This window comes from Sinohyriopsis cumingii, chromosome 18 (assembly GCF_028554795.1).
Source record: "Sinohyriopsis cumingii isolate HCF-2022 chromosome 18, ASM2855479v2, whole genome shotgun sequence".
Classification (NCBI taxonomy): domain Eukaryota; kingdom Metazoa; phylum Mollusca; class Bivalvia; order Unionida; family Unionidae; genus Sinohyriopsis; species Sinohyriopsis cumingii.
Window position 1 is genome coordinate 9,499,386 of NC_142978.1, and position 21,699 is coordinate 9,521,084.

At 32.9% G+C, this 21,699-nt stretch overlaps 1 protein-coding gene across 7 annotated transcripts in view; it reads left to right on the forward strand.

Annotated features, from left to right (window-relative positions):
• LOC149776049 (uncharacterized) overlaps positions 1 to 21,699 on the forward strand; it is a 48,477-nt gene that overhangs the window by 16,184 nt on the left and 10,594 nt on the right. For 3 of the 7 annotated variants that reach the window (XM_089942294.1, XM_089942295.1, XM_089942296.1), the window contains 6 exons: positions 3,851 to 3,937; positions 6,584 to 6,667; positions 9,233 to 9,316; positions 12,844 to 12,927; positions 15,970 to 16,053; positions 18,698 to 18,784. In XM_089942294.1, coding sequence (XP_089798420.1) covers positions 3,851 to 3,937; positions 6,584 to 6,667; positions 9,233 to 9,316; positions 12,844 to 12,927; positions 15,970 to 16,053; positions 18,698 to 18,784 — 510 coding nt within the window. Of the gene's footprint in view, positions 1 to 3,850; positions 3,938 to 6,583; positions 6,668 to 9,232; positions 9,317 to 12,843; positions 12,928 to 15,969; positions 16,054 to 17,033; positions 17,241 to 18,697; positions 18,785 to 21,699 lie in introns of those variants that run through there. The other 4 variants (XR_016416199.1, XR_016416200.1, XM_089942298.1 and 1 more) reach the window with 4 other exon arrangements.

Genomic DNA, 21,699 nt, shown 5'->3' on the forward strand with positions numbered 1-21,699 from the left:
ACGAGTTTCATGGGCGGCAGATCTTGTCACTATTCAGATTGACCTCATACCACGAAGGACGATAATAATGGTTCTCAAGGAATATGATTGATTCAAGACTATCCGATGTCAAATGAAGATTTAGCCTTCCGGGCCTACATTGAGGAAATATTCATCCTTTTACCCCCTGAGTTTTGCCTACCACATCCCTACACCAACATCAAACTGGACTAGAGTCTCAGCTTCTGAGGATCTTATGCGACAAAGAAGGAGGAACCTACCTTCAAGTTACTTCTACAGTCTGGGAGGGTTACAGACATTCTGAGCTGTGTTCACCACCAAGTGCACTATTCCAGCATTAACAGACTTTTCTTTACACAAAATCTTCTTCCATCTCACTTCTGTCGGCATTTCTACCGCTGTCACACACCAGCCTTCCACTTGGAGACACGTGCAATAGACTGGCATATCGCTACTTTGGGGATGTCCAAACCACATTCCATATGAATGGATCGAGTTGTCTTCAACGATACTCAACAGTAAGTGCGCAGTATCGTCTCTGCCCTCTCTCATCTTGACTTCGTTTCCATGTCAATTTTTCAACAAGCCGAACATAGCCTCTCTCCTTCCACTTCCACTTTTAGAGGACATATATGGGAGTCAGTATCAAGCATAGATAGTGTTTTAGAAAGGGTAGCACAACACACCTTGGCTAATGCCATCACCGCCACTACTAATCTGCAGTTAGCTGAATGAGACTCAGTAAATTGTGTCCTCCACCTTTATAAAGTACCACCATAAAGCCAGGCTGTACACTCGACCTTTATCACCCAACCTTTTGTTTAATGGCCAGATTGAAGAGATTCGTAAACAGGCCACCAAAGAAACAAATTTCCCTAACTCGCCACTATAGCGTTGTTACAGGGATACTACGGGAAATCAGGAATGGGATCCAAGAACCACCCGTAGGACACAAAGCTCTGGAAAACAGTCCTACCAGAGATCCACTCAGCATAAGCCACAGTTATCGCAAACCAAAGCTAATAAAACACAGGGGGGAGCCTTTCATTCGTCTCAGCATATCTCCTCTCAACAGCCTTCTCCTCCCCCCAAAAAATGGTGCCATCTCCAATCAACCCTTTCCAGAGATCCTGGTAGGAGGAAGGCTTCTTTTCTTTGCTACTGAATGGGACAGAATCTGCTCCAATGAAACCAGGATTCTGCATCACGTTTCACACTCCTCCACTGCAACTAGCAACTTCTAAACATATTTTTCCTCTGATGCATAAAATTAGCAACTTTTTAACACATTGTAAAACAGCTGATGAGTCAAAACTGTTGAATTTGTTATGATGCTTAAGATGCAATTGTTAATACTTGTTAAACTTTGAAAACAAATTGTTAGGTAGTCATACTTTAGAATCCATGATTAGTCAGGTCTTCTGTAATCAAACCATTATAATAATAATATAGAATGTTTACATTCTTTCATTTCAGTGGAACACATTATCACTCATTTCATGTGTAGTTGACCACTTCCTTCCACACGAGTCTGATATCTTCCATGTTGGAAATCCTGTCTTCTCTTTATATCAATTTGTATCCCTTAATGTAAGGATAATGACTTTATCTACATATGCATGTTGCATCCAGAATTGCCATTGCCACAGTATAAATGTGTTTCTTCCTCCTTGATAAGAACTTAATATTAACCTTGAAAGCTAGTATGCTTCCAATTTAGTTAAACACATATTGTTGATAATTTCAGGTATACTGTTTTGCACTTCCTTCAACAATAGTCTGGTATCTTTCGTTTTAAGATCCCTTTTCTCTTTTAATTAATTTGCATTTTTTAACAAAAGGGTCATGGTTTTATATACAGATGTACTTTTTTATTCCTTGTGGTTATTTGCACAGTACAAATGTGTTTCTTTTGCCTTCCTCTTGAATCTTGACATGAATATTATTCACACATGAAAGAGTTGTAATCATATATATTACTATTTCAACTGGCGTGATATAGGCATGACATTGATACAGCTTCATGTGGGACATATATGTATGGCAGGTAAAAGATTTTGACTTACCATGAAATATGATATTGGTTCTAAATGAGCAGGATTGGGAAATAAATGGATTGATTGTGAAGCAAAATGTCATAAAAATCTACACTTTTTGTTTTTACAAAAGCAGCTTTGAAACACATTACCAAGTATAATGTTCAATTAAATTATCTGATTTGACTATAAAGATATATTTTTTAGAAGACAAGAAGATATATCAAGATTTAAATTACATTTGAAAATAAATTTCTCATGCAATATGAATTGTTTAAGTAAAATCAATTTAGGTTTCTATTGTTTTGATTGCCTAAGAAAAAACATTTTTTTGTTACGAAGCAACGCTAATAATCCACATCAAAAATGACCAATTATCAAAATTGTTTTAATGTGTAATGATTTAAATGAGGCAGGTATTAAGATTTTTTTAGATACATTTATTGGTAGGTGTGTTACAATCAAATCTTAAATAAAATATTTGAAAGCATGTATGTGACAGCTATTTGTAAAGAAAATTCTGCTTATGTATGATTTTACAAAATTTATTTAGTGATGGAATTATTATGATTCTTTTTGAAGGAATTGTTTTTGATCACTATGTAGCAGTTATCTTCCACAAAGTAGATAACTGATGTTTCAGAATCATTGAAACGGCGATAACATTTAACTGATGTTTCAGAATCATTGAAACGGCTATAACATTTAACTGATGTTTCAGAATCATTGAAACGGCTATAACATTTATGACAAATTTATTAATGCTTGATAAACTGTAGTGATGAATTTGTTGAGAAATCAATCTGTGGAATACAGAGTTAAGGAAGCAAACATGTTGCGAGTGTTGATGTGAAAGCAGGATGTAACGAAAATCCAGCATTTGTAATTATATTGTATTTCTGGCTCATGTGCTTGAAAACTATTTTATAAGCAAAACTGTTACTTATTCAAGAGTCAGGATGATTTACCAGATCACTTTGATCCATAATCTGTTTGTCACTTGAACCTTTTTTGAAAATTTTGTAAATTTTGATCCAAAATCTCGATAAAAATATGAATCAATCCATCCCCAAATCAACTGCCTTATATGTCATCATAGTGTGCAGTGTTTTCGATGAATGGAGAATTGACATATTTTGATTGACATTTACTGCTCATATGTTTATAAGAGGCAGACAATCAGCTCTCATATTCATTCTGAAGGGATGTAATGGCATGAAAGGTGTTGATTGTGGTGAGTTAACTACTCAGAGACTTACGTAATCGCTTTGATACATTATCCATTTATTGTCCACAACAGCCCTTTTTGAAAACAAACATTTTGGCTCAACATCTTGTTACTGTAGTATTATCATGCAGCTTTTTGGAACAATGGAAAACAAAAATTTTTTTTTTATTGACAATTACTCTTAATATGTTTACACAAGGCAGAAAATCTGCCCTCCCTATGCATTCTATTCTAACTGAAAGGAAGTTGTGGCATGAAAGGTGTTCCTTGTATTGAGTTAATTACACAGAAACTTCATTGAATAAAATGACTCCCTGACTGGAGAAGATTTACTCTTGACAACAAGGAAGCACATTGAGCATATTCTCTTCTGGTTTATATTAGCAACATTCATTTTATTTGTATGCATAGGAACATATTAACTGAATTACTTGATGTCACAATAAAAAGCCATTTGCCTTCTCTGTTCAAATCAAATTCTTATGGAACACAAATACACTATTGTGCTGAGTGACCTATGCTGTATATTAGAAATATTCATATATTCCCCGCTAAAAGAGCACTGTACAATTATTTGTTTGTTTAGGAGATTTAAATCACCATAAGTGTGACTTTTGTGATGAGATATTCTCGACAATGAATGAACTGGAGCAACATAAGAAACGTCATGAAGGTAAGAAAAATATATCCGCATCATAATATTTCGTTTCTTCAAACGATTCCTTGGAAATCAGGGAGTTTTTCATCATACCCGCATGCTTAGTGTGAATATGTAAATCTGATAAAATTATCAGAGATGTATAAAGTTATTATTCTGCTGTTTCATTTAAACTTAATGACAGTAAATCCAGATATACTGTTTTTCATTATCTTCCATAGCAGCTTGGTGTCTCCTGTTTTGGAAATGGCTACTTTCTGTTAATTTGTAAGTTGTAATAAAATGGTACTACCTTCATTTACTGACGATGTTATATCCAGCATTGCTAATGTCTCAGTATACATTTATTATTTTCCCCTCATCTAGCATCTCCACAAGAATGATAATATCTGGAAATATGTTATTGGTCTATATCAGTTACACAGGTAGTATTTAATGATCCTGCAATAAACTAGTATTGTCCATCCAGTCTCCACCTCCTTCCCCTCTCAAAAAAGTGTGTGATCCTAATTCCCTTTCAAAGAAATAATACATGTAAGTTTTAAAGGAAAAGAAATGGACTTAAGGGAAAATTGTATTTAAAGCAGATGACATTTTGAAGCTAAATGCCATAAGAAGAAAACTATTACTCTGCCATTTGACCGCTCCGGTGGCCTAGTGGATGTGGGAGATCGTGGGTTCGATCCCCGGCTGAGTCATACCAAAGATTTGTAAAAATGGTACTCACAGCTGCTTCGCTCGGCACTCAGCATTAAGAGGCTAGTGTTAGGACTGGTCGGCCTGGAGTCACGATAATGTGACTGGGTGGGACATCATGCTACATGTCTGCGGCATGTTTCCCTCATTGCTAGACATCACTATAAACTGTCACACTGCAGACATTATAGCGATATGACTGAACAATTGTTAAAGCTACATTAAAATTTCAAATCACACACAAACACTTATCAGTAATGTCAGATATTATATTGTCCACTTACTTCCATGGTAGTATGGTATCTCCCATTTTGGAAATCCTTTCTTTCTATTAATTTGCAAGATGTAACAAAATGATCTTGTCATCTGTTGTATCCAGCACACATAATCTCGGTATAAGGGTGCCTTTTTCTCATCTGGAATATCCATATTATGAAACCTATTGACTTAAAAGACAAAATTATGGATATTAAAGTGTCAGTTGTTTATATAAAAATTTCAGTTGTGTAGGAAATGATAAATATTCATTTTCGAGAAGAAAAAAGTGCTGAAGTAAATTGATATGTTAAAACAATTTGGAAATGTGCTATTATCGGTTGTATTGGTAGTATTCATTAGTTCTGTAGTAAAGCAGTAGCATTCATAAATATATGGTCCCTTTCTACTCCCAGAAAGTGTTTGATGGTAATTCCCTTTCACAAGAGGCATAAGGAATAAAATCCATAAATTTTAAGCTTTTAAAATGAATGAAATGGACTCCAGATAAATTTCCTTTACAGCTGATGAGTTTGCAAAGTTAAATGCCATATGAATGAAATATTCTACATACCTATGAGTATAACTATCTGATTTTAAATACGTTACAACAGTGTATCATGAGCAACACTGAATTCAACTGGCTGTCCAGAATACAAGGTTCTGGGATATATATAAGACTAGATCATATAAGAAAATACAGAATTAATTAATTTCTCACTTGCAGTATGATGTTTTTAAAAAGAATGCAGTTGTTACAATACCATTGAAACAAAAGATTGTTGCTCATTAATCAAGACAGACTTTCCGAACCGGAAGGAAGTAATACTTCAAAATTGTCGAAACACTTATGACTATTCTGACATAATTTCTAATACTTTTAAGAGGGTCTAGTATCAATTTCCATATACCTAACTTTGAATTCAGGTTTAAACAAGTGAAACGTTTTAGAGCATGAATGTAAAAGCGGTATGTAATAACAATCTAGCAGGTGTCTTGGCTGCTTATATGATTAAAACTATTACGGGTATATAAGGATGCATCAACAGTTCATTCAGGAATAAATGAGATTTCTGTAATTACTTTGATCAATTTTGTTAAATATTATTTTCTACCATACAACAATCTTTTCTTTTTATCATCTACAAGTTGCCCTATTGAAAAGCTGTTTAATGTTAATTCAAGGTATCAGGTGGCAATATAATAAATAGGACTCAAAACAGACTGTTCTTTATCTTGCAGTAACATAGAGATATTTAGCAAAAAGGGAATAATAATTATTTTTTTTGGTTATCTTTTAGATTGCACATGTTTGCTAATTAAGGCATAAAATCAGTCCCCATGCATACTATTCCAGATGAATGGAAGTTGTGGCATTAAAGGTATTCATTGTGATGTGTTAACTACACAGTGACTTAATTTGATGAAATGACTCCAGTACCAAAATATTATTAGATTATTGGCTATATGGAACCACACTAAGCACAGTGTCGATATTCCTTACATAACTGATGTTAATTTGTTGCCAAGGAAAATAGTAACTAAATTACTGAGGACGGTCTTGAAAATGCCTTCATGCAAATGAATTCAAGTGGAATCACATTCCATTATCATGCTTTATTTCTTTCATAATATATTTTGTATCATTATATATATTTAAGAAGTATGTTTTTCTGGAGAGTACTGAATAATCTTGTCATCATTTAACAGAATTCAGACCCCATCAATGCGACATTTGTGTCAATAGATTCTCCACAAAGAGTAGGATGGAACAGCATATGAGGGATCATAAAGGTTAGAACAAAGAACGCTATACCCACATCTTACAGAGTTCATTTAATTGTTTTAAATATTACTTTGTCAGCCAGCTTTTACATTACACTTGTGTGTAGCATTAGGATATAACAGTGTTATAGAAAGCTAATATTGTTAAAGTTTACTGCCACTCATATTGTAAGTATAGCAATCCATCACTCTAAGGTCTCTCTTTATAATACCATTCATGTTAAAAGGCAGGTATTGTCCTGGATCCCATTTGTATAAATTATAAAGCAGCCTAACTGTAAGACAATAGCTCCGATGGACAGCGTTAAAATGAATTAGTACTGTAATTTCAGGTATTCTGTTCTCTTTGTCCTTTCACAGTAGTAAGGAACCTCCCATTTCAGACATCATTACTTCATCTATTATTAATAGGTGGATTTGAACAAAGGGATAGTCATTTTCTGTACCAGTTTTTCTTGTATCTGTTATATCCATCATGGCAACTATCTAAGTATATTTATATACTTTATATTCATGTATATAATCCATACATTATGAAATTTGTATGTATATAAAATGTCAGTTGAATGGCATTCAAGGTTGATTCAACTTTTGAAAGAAGGTATTAAAGCAGGATGAATTGTTAAATATACTTTGAAATGTTTTATTTTGTTTCCGATATCAGCAAGACTGGTTATGCAGTAGAACAGCAATGTTGATGAAATATTAAAGAAAATAAAGGAGCACATGGGGACATATTCCTTAAAGTTGAAGAGTTTTCAGGGCTAAATGCTTTAAGAATGAATTGGTCTCTCACCTAACGCATAGAACCAGCTGATTCGAAAACAATCTATTTTTCTAAATGCATCATTCAATTATTTTAACTGATTACAATTTAAGGAAATAAGACTATAAGATATTAATAAACATAAAGTATATGTAAAAGCAAATTTCCTAGAAACAAAATGATCGATTTATAAAATTCCATTAGATATGCAGTTGTTGAATGATTACATTTGAGGGAAACATTTTCACTTATGACGGAAAAATAAACTTCTGCAATAAAAAAAAATATTTTGAAAGTGTTGAAATGTTTATGATCTTTATGACACAATTATTATGACTTCAGAAGCAATGGAGATCAAGTTGTACATCAGTGTACCCATGATAGTCATCTATACGAGATACTTCCATGTTCATTAAATCCTGGAATGTGTAAGGGAGAATTTGTCATATCAAATGATATCACTTTATATTGGTAGAGCCCATCAGGATTTGCAAAAGCCAAAATTTATTTTCTCTCTCCGTACGTGGAGTCTGCCAATACCCTTATAACAACTCAAACTTGTTGACATATTTTGCATTTCCAATTTTGTCAGTTTTGTCCTCGAATCATGGTATTAGAAACGAATCTGTTGGTGACACTGTTCACTTTTCTGTAGTCTGTGCACATTCGGAAGGTATTATATGGTTTTGACACTAGAATACATGAAAAACTCCTTGTACTTTTGCTTTGTTCAATCAAGTAATTCTCCAGCGAATATTCCATTTCCATTTTCAAACATTCCTGCTTGAGAGGATTCATCCTGCTAGGATGCTGTTTCAAAACGTGTAGAATCTACAATTCCAAAATCAATGTAGATTTGTAGATGCAAACGTTTTTGATCCAGATTGTTCAGTATATCTGATGATATATTTTAAGTCACTTATTTTTTAAAACTCTATAGGGACCATAATACTTAGCCTGAAGTGGATTTTGAGGAGTTCTTTTTGCCATAGCCCTAGTAACTACACAAACCAGATATTAATCAGGGATTTCAATCTCTACATGATCAATTTATTAATCCAAACAATGCTTGTCAGTTACAAATTGATTAACCACAGCCTTATCTCCAGTTAAGGCATTGCCTAGCAATAAATGAACACCCTCAATGAACAAAGATTACACTGTTCTGACTGTCACAGGTCCCGAAACCATGATGAGGTACACTTTCACTATAAGAAAACTTCTCAGAAAAGGGGAAAGTACCTGATAATAAAAGACTATGAAATGCATAGGCCTGTATAAATATATACAGATCTAAAGCACAATGTTCTCATGTCTACTCTATGACATTTCACACCACATCGAAAGAGAACTCACCTGACCCACCCATCCAAACTGAAATAACGTAATTCTTCTAAGAACCCACGTGACCAACTTTAACCAACCCAAACTTGAAAGAAGTTTTAATATCGATATTATTATTAGGATTTTAAACACCTATTTATAGACGCTATGCAATGTACAGGCGCTATTAATATGTTAAAATAGAATCGATACCCATGTACACAAAATAGCTATCTAATATCTTGTTTATAGATTATCACTACAAATTACAGTAATGAACAAAAAATGTCCCACATTATAGATAGTCGTATGCCAAATGTAACAAAAGTGTATATATATATATATATATATATATATATATATATATATATATATATATATATATATATATATATATATATTTCTTCAAATGTATATTTTACCACAAAAAATATTCAGGAAGCGGTTTCTGTATAGCACTTTATAATAGTAGTTTCGTTTAACAGATGTTAGACGTTATCAGTGTGATATTTGTGGCAAGAAATTTTCAACAAAGAAGGGGATGAAGGACCACAAGCGAGGTCATATGGGTAAGAACAATGTATTATATATCTATATCTTACATATATCATTTCATTGCTCTAAATATATTCTTTTAAGTCAGGCATGTTTATGTCACAACAACACCAGGTACATTGCTACTGAATTATTTGCACAGATAATGAAAACGTGCTTTTCCCTATTTATAAAAATTGCATTTAGTTTGATTAGAATTGTCTTTGCCTTATTTCCTCCAAAGTGTATTGTATAATGAGAAATATTCAGGAAGTGGTTTCTGTAGAGCACTATATGATAATAGTTTCATTTAACGTATGTTGGACGTTATCAATGCAACATTTGTGGCAAGACATTTTCAACAAAGACTGAGATGGAGTAACACCGGCAACATCTTGCAGGTAAGAACAATGTATTAAATACCCACATCTTACATATTTCATTGCTCTGAATATCTCCTTTCAAGTCAGGCTGGTTTATGTAACAACAACACATACACATTAGTACTTAAACGTAACAGTGACCTTGAAAGCTAATATTCTGCCAATTCACGTAATGCATAAGTTTATAACTTATTTTTTTTTAATGGTAAGTTCAAATAAAGCTTTAAACTATTTACACTAATTTGAATAGTTTCGTGTCTGTATTAACCTAAACTTTAAACCTAACTGAAAAATATAGTTTATATCAAAAAGGAACAAGATATAATTTAGTGACAAGAGTGACTGATTAAGAATTTATACATAGGTCTCTCCATCTGCAGAGTAAACAGTTAAAAATTCAATAGTTATAGTTTCCTCACATTAATTGTACAGATTGCAATAATTAACTTTTTATAGCCTCATGTTCAGAAACCATTTAATTAAAATAGTCCTGGTTTGAAGTATTTTTACACAAAACATCTTTCCAACCTGACAGGTAGCTAACACATTAATCACGTCTATCAAAACACCACTCTTTCAGTAGATTACATGCTAATACTTGTAAAGGCAAAAAAGAAAATTGAAAAATTTGAAGTGCTGACAAAAAATGGCAGGGTATAAATTAAAAAAAACAACCTCTCTCTGTCCTTCTGGTGAACTTTAACCTGTCAACCGAACGCCTAGACCCTGTGTCCAAAGTATAACCTGGGTTCTGATATGGATGGAAAGACCTATTTTGACCTCCCTACAGAGCCTGTTTGGTTCACCTCTCATAAAATATGCTTCCTAATCATTTCAATTATTTTAGAATCAGTGACATGCATGCTTTCTCAGTTGTTCAAAGCTATCTGCAGTTTTATCATTATTGTACAGTTTCATTCATGACGGTACCTACTTTAATTGCTACAAGCAGGCTCCTGCTCAAAGGTGAATCAGTTCATTGTTTTGAAACCTCCTTCCACATTACAACATATTACACATCATGAAGATAAGAAAAATGTATTTATATCTGCACCATAATATTTCGTTTCTTCAAACGATTCCTTGGAAGTCAGGGATTTTTCATCATTCCCAAAAGCTTAGTCAGAATATGTAAATCTGACCAAATTATCAGAGATGTATAAAGTTATTATTCTGCTGTTTCATTTAAACAATTTTTATCAGTAAGTCCAGATATAATGTTTACCAGTTTCGTCCATTGCAATTTGGTATCTCATGTTTTGGAAATGGTTACTTTCTATTAGTTTGCAAGTTGTAACAGAATGATATTACCTTCATTTACTGATGCTGTTATATCCAGCACAGCTAATGTTTCAGTATACATTTATTATTTTCTCCTCATCAATCATCTCCAAAAGAATGTTAAGAATATCTGGAAATACGTTATTACTTCTATATCAGTTACACAGGTAGTATTTAATAATCCTGCAGTAAACCAGTATTGTCCATCCAGTCTTCACTTCATTCCCCTCTCAAAAAAGTGTTTGATCCAAATGTTTCAGTATACATTTATTATTTTCTCCTCATCAATCATCTCCAAAAGAATGTTAAGAATATCTGGAAATATGTTATTGCTTCTATATAAGTTACACAGGTAGTATTTAATAATCCTGCAGTAAACCAGTATTGTCCATCCAGTCTTCACTTCATTCCCCTCACAAAAAAGTGTTTGATCCAAAGTTCCTTTCAAAGGATGGAATAATATTGGCGAGGTTTGTAGGAAAAGCAGTGAACTTTAGGGAAAATTGCCTTTTTAAGCAGATGACATTTTTAAGCTAAATGCCATAAGAATAAAACTAATACTGTGCACTTTGACTTAAACACTTATCAGTAATTTCAGGTATAATGTTGTCCACTTACTTCCATGGTAGTGTGGTGTCTCTTGCTTTGGAAATCCTTTCTTTTTATTAATGTCAACGTTGTAACAAAATAATCTTGGTTTCATTGTCGGTTGTATCCAACATAAATAATGTATAAACGTGTTTTTTTTTTCTTTTCATCTGGAATCTCCATATTATTAAATGTATTGACTTAAAAGACAGAATTATATATATAAAAGTTTCAGTTATTTAGGAAATGATAGTTATTTATTCAATTTCGAGAAGAAAAAATGTTGAAGTTAAATGATATGTTAAAAATATTTGGAAATGTGCTATTATTTTTATATCAGTTGCACTGATAGAATTCATTAGTTATCCAATCTATGGCCCCTTTCTATCCCAGAAAGTGTTTGATGGTAATTCCCTTGCACAAGAGGCCTAAGGAATAATATCCATAAGTTTTAAGCGTTTAAAATGAATGAAATGGATTCCAGAGAAATTTCCTTGAAAGCCGATGAGTTTGCAAAGTTAAATGCCATACGAATGAAATATTCTACATACCTAATGAGTATAACTGTTTTTTTAATACAAATCTACAGTGTATCATGAGCAACACTGAATTCAACTGGCTATCCAGAATACAAGGATCTGGGATATTTAAGGCTAGATCACATAAGAAAATACAGAGTTAATTAATTTCTCACATGCAGTAATGCGATTTTAATTATGCAGTTGTTACAATCATTGAAACAAAACGTTGTTACTTACTAACCAAGATAGACCTTCCAAACCTGAAGCAAGTGATAATTCAAAATTGTCGAAACACTTACGACTTTTCTGACTGAAATTTCTGTACTTTAAAAGGGTAAAAAAATCAAGTACTTATAGAGGGTATAGTATCAATTTCCTAATATTGAATTCAGGTTTAAACAAGTGAAACGTTTTAGAGTATTGAAGAGCTGTTAAGTGTTAATTCAAGATTTCAGGTGTCAGTATAATTAGTTGGTCTTAAAACAGACTGGACTGTTCTTTACCTTGCAATAACATGGAGATATTGAGCGTAAAGGGAACAATTATTATTTATTTTTGGTTATGTTTTAGATTTCAGATGTGTACTAAATAAGATAGAAAGTTTGTCCATGTGCATACTATTCCAATTGAATGAAAGTTATGGCATTAAGCGTATTCATTGTGATGGGTGTTAACAAAGTGACTTAATTTGATGAATTGACTCCAAGGCCAAAAAAATTGTATCATTAGGTATATTCGAGGAGACTTTTGTTCTGGAGAGCACTGAATAATCTTGTCATCATTTAACAGAATTCAGACCCCATCAATGCAACATTTATGGCAGTAGATTCTCCACAAAGAGTGGGATGGAGCAGCATATGAGGGATCATAAAGGTTAGAATAAAGAACGCTATACCCACATCTTGTAGAGTTCGTTTCATTGTTTTAAATATCGCTTTGTTTGTCAGTCAGCTTGTTTATTAGACTCAGATGTAGCTTTAGGATATAAGTGTTATAGAAAACCAATATTGTCCAAGTTTACTGGCACTCATATTGTAAGTATAGCATTCCATCACTCGTAGGTCCCTCTTTATAACACCATTCCTGTTATAAGACAGTGTGTGGCTATAGATATATCCCATTTTATTATGTAATTTTGAAAGTATATGCATTAATTACTTAATTATAAGGCAGTCTAACTATAAGGCAATCTACTCTATAGCTCCGATGGACAGCATTATAATGAAGGAGTACTGTAATTTCAGGTAAACTGATATCCACGTCCTTTCACAGTAGTATGGAACCTTCAATTTCAGACATTATTGCTTTTCTTATTTTAATTTGTGGATTAACGACAACCTTATCTTCAGCAAAAACATTCCCTCACACTAAATGAACGCCTTCAATGGACAAAGAATTCATCGCTCTGATTGACTCAGATTCTGAGACAATGTATGATAACAAATTTACATAATGGAGAGAGCAGTAACAAAATGGCACTCTACTCTATGAATAACATTTTCACTATAAAAAGACTTTAAATAAAAGCCGCAAGTACATGAAAATAAAAGACTATGAAAGCTCATGGAGCTGCCCCCTAATATGTTAATAGGTATAGAATTCGCAAACACACCTATAAGTGATATAGAATCATTTGACATGAATGGTTCATAATTCTCCATAATAAGACCAGGCTGGGGGTTGTTTGACCCAACACATGTATTGCTTTCAATAAATGACCATGACATTGACCTTTTAAAAATAAGAGCATTTAAAATAGCTGTCTTTATTATGTTTCCTATTTTTAAGTTTGTAGCAATCAGAAATAACGTGCCATATTTTCTTACAGTGAGTGCATGTAGGAAGAGATTAGGATTTCTGATTATTTTTGTATCAGAAGTTTGATTCCTATAAGTTGTGTCAGATCGATTTATGGAAGTACTCGTTTGAGACTGCGATGGTTTTCTACACTTCACATCAGATGAGAGGAAGACTGATTGACAAATTAAATTATATGAGTCAAGGAATAGGTGTGAGCAACATCTGATGGTCCTACCTTTTGCTCATCAAGATATTTCTTGACATCATTGTTGGTGCAATTCTTGAACTCTTCGACTAAGTTTGTCATAAGGTTTTTACTACTCTTTTTAGACAACACACCACCTGTCAACCAGTTGTCAACCACCTGTCAACCAGTTGTTCATTTCACCGCACAGACGACATTGGTCTAGCTAATTTCTTTTTTGCAATTCCTAAACTTCTGTCTATATGCTTCAGATACTAACTCATAACCCTTCAAGATACATTCCGTAGCCACATCATAATCACCATTTGCTTCTACTGACAGTGAAATAAATTCACGGACCATGACAATAAGTAAACTCAGTTCTCCAGTGCTCTCTTGGTCATTTCAAATTTGCAGCAGTTTTCTCAAAATGAGGAAAATATTGATCTACATTCTTCCATTTAAAAGAGGTTTCTAACCTAATATTTTTACCAACATCAAAACCTGAACTTTCTTAAAGGGAGTGCTTTCTGCTTGCTAGTTTGAATTTTTCATTTCAGTTGCATTTTCATGTCTTCTTTTTCTCTTCGTATCACTGTTAATTCCGTTTGCATTTGCCACTTCATTTGTATCTCTATTTATTCTTTTCGCTTTTACTATTTAATTTACATTTCATTTACATTTCTTGTCTTTCTCTTTTTCTTTCTTCTTTCTGAACTTGAATTTAATTTTCTCTTTCTTTTTCCTCTTTCTGATTTTGATTTACATAATTTTTTTGAAGCTGACATTTTCTTAATTTTATTTCAGTATGGTTTATTAATTTAAATTCTGAAACTTTCATTTCAGAGCCAGATACAGGTTTACTAATTAAACCCAAAGCACTTGTATCAAACATATTGTTTTCCACCAAATATTGCATCAAAATATTTTTAATTTCCCCTTCTAACAAAGATGATTTTATGTTAGAAAGAGAATTGTTGCTGCCAAGTTCCAGCAGCTCATTCTTTGTTAAACACATCAGCCCTTTTTGGGTCGTATCAGAAACAAAGATCTCCACTATAGATGATTTTGTGAAAGCTTGTTGTTTTACTATGTGCAATAAAAAGAGCAGGGACTTAGAAACTCGTGAACAAAATAAATTGAAATTTCAAACAATTTTAATTTCTCTAAAATATTTAAATATTTCTAAAATTTGTATCCTGTATTGGTGATTTGCACCAGTTTCTGTTATGACTCTATGGTAAATAACTAGGTAACAGAAAAGAAGCGAAACCTACAACATTTATACAACTTAACAATTAATTTTATTATGAATGTTATAAATGAAAGTCTAAGAGGAACTTGCAATATTATGAATTAAATACAAAATAACTCCAAAAGTTCTTTCATAAGTAGTAAAGAATCGATTTTTCCAAATGAATTCCAGATCCTCGATTGTACTGGTCTGCCATCAGTCCTGATATATCAATATGGCATTGTCCAGAATTCCTTTTGAATAATTTCACAATCGTCCCGGAATATAGTCCTAGAATAATATTTTAGTCTAATGAGCACTTTGTAATTCCAGTGAATAATCCAAATATTTTCTCTCATAGTATATTTAAACATAACATTAAATACATCTGCAGACTGATTTTAATGGAAGAAGATATGAAATAAGAATTGAAAATAGGATTGAATTAATTGCTTTTCTCTCCATACACATATACGGGGCTAAAAACATTCTCCTATTCACTGTGACATTTCACAGTACCCCACATCTTACAGAAACTCACATTATGTAAAATAATGCTTCTAAGAACCAACCTGACTGAGCTATCCAGTTGAAAAGAACCTTAAACTCGTAACGGGTTTATGATAAATATTTTTATGAGGAGTATTCAGGAATCGGTTTCTGTTGAGCTCAATACAATAATAGTTTCATTTAACAGATGTTGGACATTATCAGTGCGACATTTGTGGCACGAAATTCTCAACAAAGACTAAGATGGAGGAACACAGGCGACATCATGCAGGTAAGAACCATGTATTATATACCCACATCTTACATATATCATTTCATTGCTCTAAATATCACCTTTCATGTCGGGTATGTTTTATGTAATAACAACACAGACAAGTTAGTACTTCAACATCAAATTAACATTACAGTGAACTAGGAGGCCAGTATTCTGCCAATTCAGTTACTACGTGAGTTTGTAAGTTACTATTAGAGGGTAGGTTTAAATATAAACCATTAAACTGTTCACAACTATTTGAATATTCTTAAGTGTGCAATAACCCAAACTGTAAACTTTAAACCTAATTAATGTAGTAAATGTCCAAAAGGAACAATATACAATTTACTCACCAGAGAGACTGATTAAAAATTTGTACATCAGTCTCATTCCATTGTGCAAACACTTTAAAATTTAAATAGTTATAGTTTCCTCACAAACTGTACAGATTGCAATAATTAACTTTAGACGGCCTCGTGCTCGGAAAATACCGGATTAAAATAGATCTAATTTGTCAGATTTTACACTCTGAGAAATAGCACATTAATCAGATCCATCAAAATATGAATCTGTATTTAGATTCCAGGCTGATACTTGTATATCCATAAAAGAAAATTAAAATACTTCAGGTGCTGACAAGAGACTGGCCGACATGCTAATCATTACATTTACGAACCGTCACTATAAAAGGTTACTGCTTCACAATCTAAGACATGATTTGTAACCGTAAAAGAAAGAACATAGGTTAAAATAAAACATTTTCTGACCTTCTGGTGAACATTGACTTGTCACAACCGAAGGCTTTGGCAGTGTGTCCAAAAATGGAACCTAGGTTCTGATATAGATGAATAAAGAACTGTTTTAACCTCTCTTTTCAGCCTGTTTATCTTATCTCTTATAAGACACGCTTTCTTGTCATTCTAGTTATTACAGAATCGATGATATGCATGCTTTGTCGGTTCATATAAACTATCTACAGTTTCATCATTATTGTACAGTTTTACTCATGACGGTACTTGCTTTCACTGCTACAAGCATCTGGCTCCTGCTCAAAGGTGAATCAACCCATTGCTTTGAAACTTCCTTCCTGATTGGACCCTTCACCTTGGGGGAGTGTGCAAGTTTATTAAGAAGTTTAAAGTGGTACTGAAAAGAACTGAGCCAGTGCAGAGACTAATATTTTCTTTTTAGTTCCACAATGGAAGGTAGGAAAGGTCAATATTTCAGCTTAGACTCTAACAGACAAAATATGCTGGGTTATTCACTCTACACATATAGAACTTACCCAAGACCAAATGCATTCACGAGCTCAGGAAATTAGGGCAGTGGCGACTGACATAGGATATGAGAGCAACTGTTCCATAACTGACATTATGAGAGCCTTGGGAATGAGGGCAGATTTTTCTTACTTGTGCTTTTTTCTTGGAACTCATTCATCCCAGAGAGTTTAGTTGAAGTATAAACTAGTAATATAACATCATATTGAGTCAACTGGCAGCTTCACAATGATGCAGTGACTCAACTTCTATTTGATTCACTGTGAGGGCAAAGGGTTGGTAGTGGTGGAGGCTATTAGTCATATAATTGCTACTCTATCCCATATATTTTACAAACTTTTAAACTGTTTCGCTTACCATAGAGGAATGGAGTTAAGGTTTTCTTTGGGATCAATGGATGTAACTACCTCAACTGCCTACCTATTCTTATAAGCCATCATGACTGGGTTTATATCTGAAGAGGAAACTAATTTTTAACGTGGAATATGTTTCTTCAATAATGTTTACTTGATCATAACACGGTCACACCCTCACAACCTCCACACAGTTAAATTGTACTAACTTTGTTTCTGATCCAGTAGTTACTGAAGTATGGATGGGAATTTGTGCCAGTCACTCTTTTCATGGGGAGTTCCCTCTTGTGTGACTAAACTTTCATCCAGAAAGACAACTCTGTTACTTCAGACTAGTTTGAAGTATGATAATTAGGAGGTTATTATCAGAGAAACTTGCGTTCAAAACTGGTTTCTTGACATAGATAGAAATATGCATGCAATAGTGTAATTTAAATAAGATTCAATATTGACCCAATTTCATGAAGAGAGAAAATAAATTGAAGACTAGAATGTAATTCAAAATATGTAATTTTTCTAGATCGACAGTGCTTTTAGGTTCCATTAGCAGTAACACCATTGTCTTGACAAATATATACTCCCATTTTCCTTTATTTGCAATTGACTAAAAGGAAATTACTATAAGATGTACAGAGAAAAAAGGACTTGATGTGGAATTTTCTTTTGCAATTGATGAGCATTGATGTCAGATGCCTACAGAAAAAACAATCTTTCACCTACTTTGTATATTTAGCAGTTCTAAAAACATTCTCAAACAACTGGTGTTTCTAAGCTGTTGTAATTAATATTTCATTGAATAAAGTGACCCATGACAGCAGAATATTACATTTGGCAATTAAGAAGCACATTCTCTTCTGTCTTATTTTAGCAACATTCACTTTATTTGTATGCATGGGAACATTAAAAGCAATTTGCCTTCTCTGTGCAAATCAAATGGAACACAAATACACTATTGTGCTATGTGACCTATACTGTATATTAGAAACATATATTCCCCTCTGAAAGAGCACTGTACAATCATATTTTGTTTAGGAAACTTAACTCACCATAAGTGTGACTTTTGTGATGAGATATTCTCAACAATGAATGAACTGGAGCAGCATAAGAAACATCATGAAGGTAAGAAAAATATATTTATATTCGCATCATAATACTTCCTTTCTTCAAAAGATTTATTGGAAGTTAGGGAGGTTTTTCATTGTGTGAATATGTAAATCAAACCAACAAAGTACTGACATATTAAGTTATTAAGCTGCTGTTTTATTTAAACACTTTTTGTCAGTAACTCTAGATATACTGTGTCCTACTTTCTTCCTTAGCAACATGGTATCTTCTGTTTTGGAAATGTTCACTTTTAATTTGCAAACTGTTAAAAAAACGAGCTTGCTTTCTTTAACGTTTATTGATGTATGTTGTATCCAGCACAGCATGGCTAATGTATCCGTTTATTATTTTCGCCTCATCTAGCATCTCCATAAGAATGCTGGACATATGTTATTGGTCTATATCAGTTACACAGGTAGTATTTAATAGTTATGCAGTAAACCAGTATTGTCCATCCAATTTACACTTCCTTTCCCTCTCAAATAAGTTTGATGCACATTCCCTTTCAAAGGATAAATATCTGTAAAATTTAAAGGAAATGAAACGAACGTAGGAAAATTTACGCTTAAAGCAGATGGCATTTTGTAGCTAGAGGCAATAAGAATAAAATAGTATTTCACCTAATAAGTATATACAACTGCTTCACAACTGGTACAAGTGTTCCAAGTGCAAAATTTAATTGTAGATTTATGTCAAGATTATAAGGATATTAAACATTCATGACTATAAGATGTAATAAAATTTAAAGAATAAATGTAATGTCTTCCAACATCAATTGTTTACAAAATATATTTAGTACAATTGTTATGATTCCTTTAAGAGGAGATACTGTTGCTCACTAACCAACATAAACCTTCACTAACCAACATAAACCTTCACTAACCAGCATAAGCCTTCACTAACCAACATTAACCTTCCACATTTGAAACAAATGATGTTGCATAACTGTTGAACCAATGATGCTTGTTATGAAGGAATTTAGTTTAATTGAAATGGGTTTTATGTCAATTTGTTGCATGTTATTGAATCAAAATTTAAAGAAGCAAAATGTTCGAGAGTGTTAATGTAAGAGTTATGTATAAAAAGCCTGGTAGGTGTCACTTGTATATGTCTGGCTGCATACGTGTTTCAATATCCTGATATGACTCTGGTCTTAAACAAAGTAACGGAAAAGAGCGAAAACCATCAAGTTGAGTGAATTTCAACAAACAATTTATTTGCCTAGAGTACAAAGTGAAATTAGAAAAGGATTTACAGTATTGTAAATTAAATCCCAAATGGTCCTAGAAGTTCTATCACAAGTCCAAAAACATTGAGTTTTAATTGATTTCCAATGACGTTCCGAATGAATTCTAGTTTTGAATATATTGATGTATCTATAGACAGGAATAGTGTTGATGTTCTAACATTCTTATGTATTACAATTAATATTATCCAAAATGTCTCTAAAGGAATTCTCAGTAATCCCAAAATAGTGAATAAGCCTGAAAGTATTAATACGCACGTTGTAAGTCCAGTGAAAATTGAAATAAATGAATCCTCTCAAATTAAAACTGAACACAACTAAAAGACTGATTCCACTTAGATGTTAAGACAGGAATTAATAATACTGATGCAAACAACCTTGCTGTAAAAACATAAGACACAATAACAGGACAAGGATGATGGTAAAATTTCTAAGTTATACAAAAGGTCATGTCTTTCACTTAAACTAGTAAAGAAGATGACAAACGCCAAGTAGATAAGGAATGATTTCTAGGGAAAACCAGTGTCATGAACTCAAATCCAAGTAAATATGTTTATCTACAGGTAATAATTATCTTAAATGTACAATCATATTAATTAGTTATGTAATATGTTGTTTAATAAATGACCCGTACAATCTATAATGATAGATAAAAGCCTGCATACTAATTAAATATACATAGGAACCCTTTATATAAGCAAAGCAGCAACTTCGTTCAAGAATAGATGGGAATTCTATATTTCATTTTATTTTTGTTATGTTCCACCATCCATTAAATGTTTCTATTACATCCACAAGGTGCCCTATGGAAAAGCTGTTTATATTTTACTCAAGATCTCAAGGGTAATGGAATTAGATCTTAAAATAACTAGTTTTCGCTTGCCACTATGACAGGCAGATTTTCAGTAGAAAGGGAAAGAGTATTAACCTGAGTTTTTGGTTAACGTTTGGTGTTCACATGTTGAAGGTACTGTCTGAAGAAATGTAGAGTGTGAAATGACCCCCCCCCCCAATCTGCTGAGGTGGTCTAGTCACCTTTTTATATTGTGGTGAAATGACTTTGAGATACATTCGTTTTCTTAGTCTTTATCTTTGTCTTGCATGATATTTTGATGTTATTTGTAATGTTATTAGTTGCATGATATATTAACGTCATTTGCGATGTTATGATTGCATATTTTAACGTCATTTGTGATGTTATACGTGCATATTTTAATGTCATTTGCGACATTATGAGTTGTATAATATCATAATATCACTTGCGAAGGTATGAGGTGTTACGTTTATTACAAAGAGATTGGTTGGTTGGTTTTTCGCACAGCAACACAAGTAGGTTATTTACTACTTAGGCAATTATAGTAAAGTCCGTTACCTAACATCTAATGACCATATTCAGAAGTTTAACAAATCTAGTAGTGTATTACTGGTTATATTTACATATGATAAAGATAATTATTTTCTCCAATGTGCAATTAGAACTCTCTGGTCAGTTGTCAACCTGACTCTGAGAGATATGTTCCAAAGTCTGTTTGCACGCATAATTGGTCTTAAATTGAGTAACCATTTAATAAGAATTAAGTTTTCAAGTAAACACCTGGATTTTTTTTATAAATCATTCACAAAGTACTAGACTGCAGATCCACTGATCGCATCATTTGCATGTAAATCTTAATTAGTAGGACAT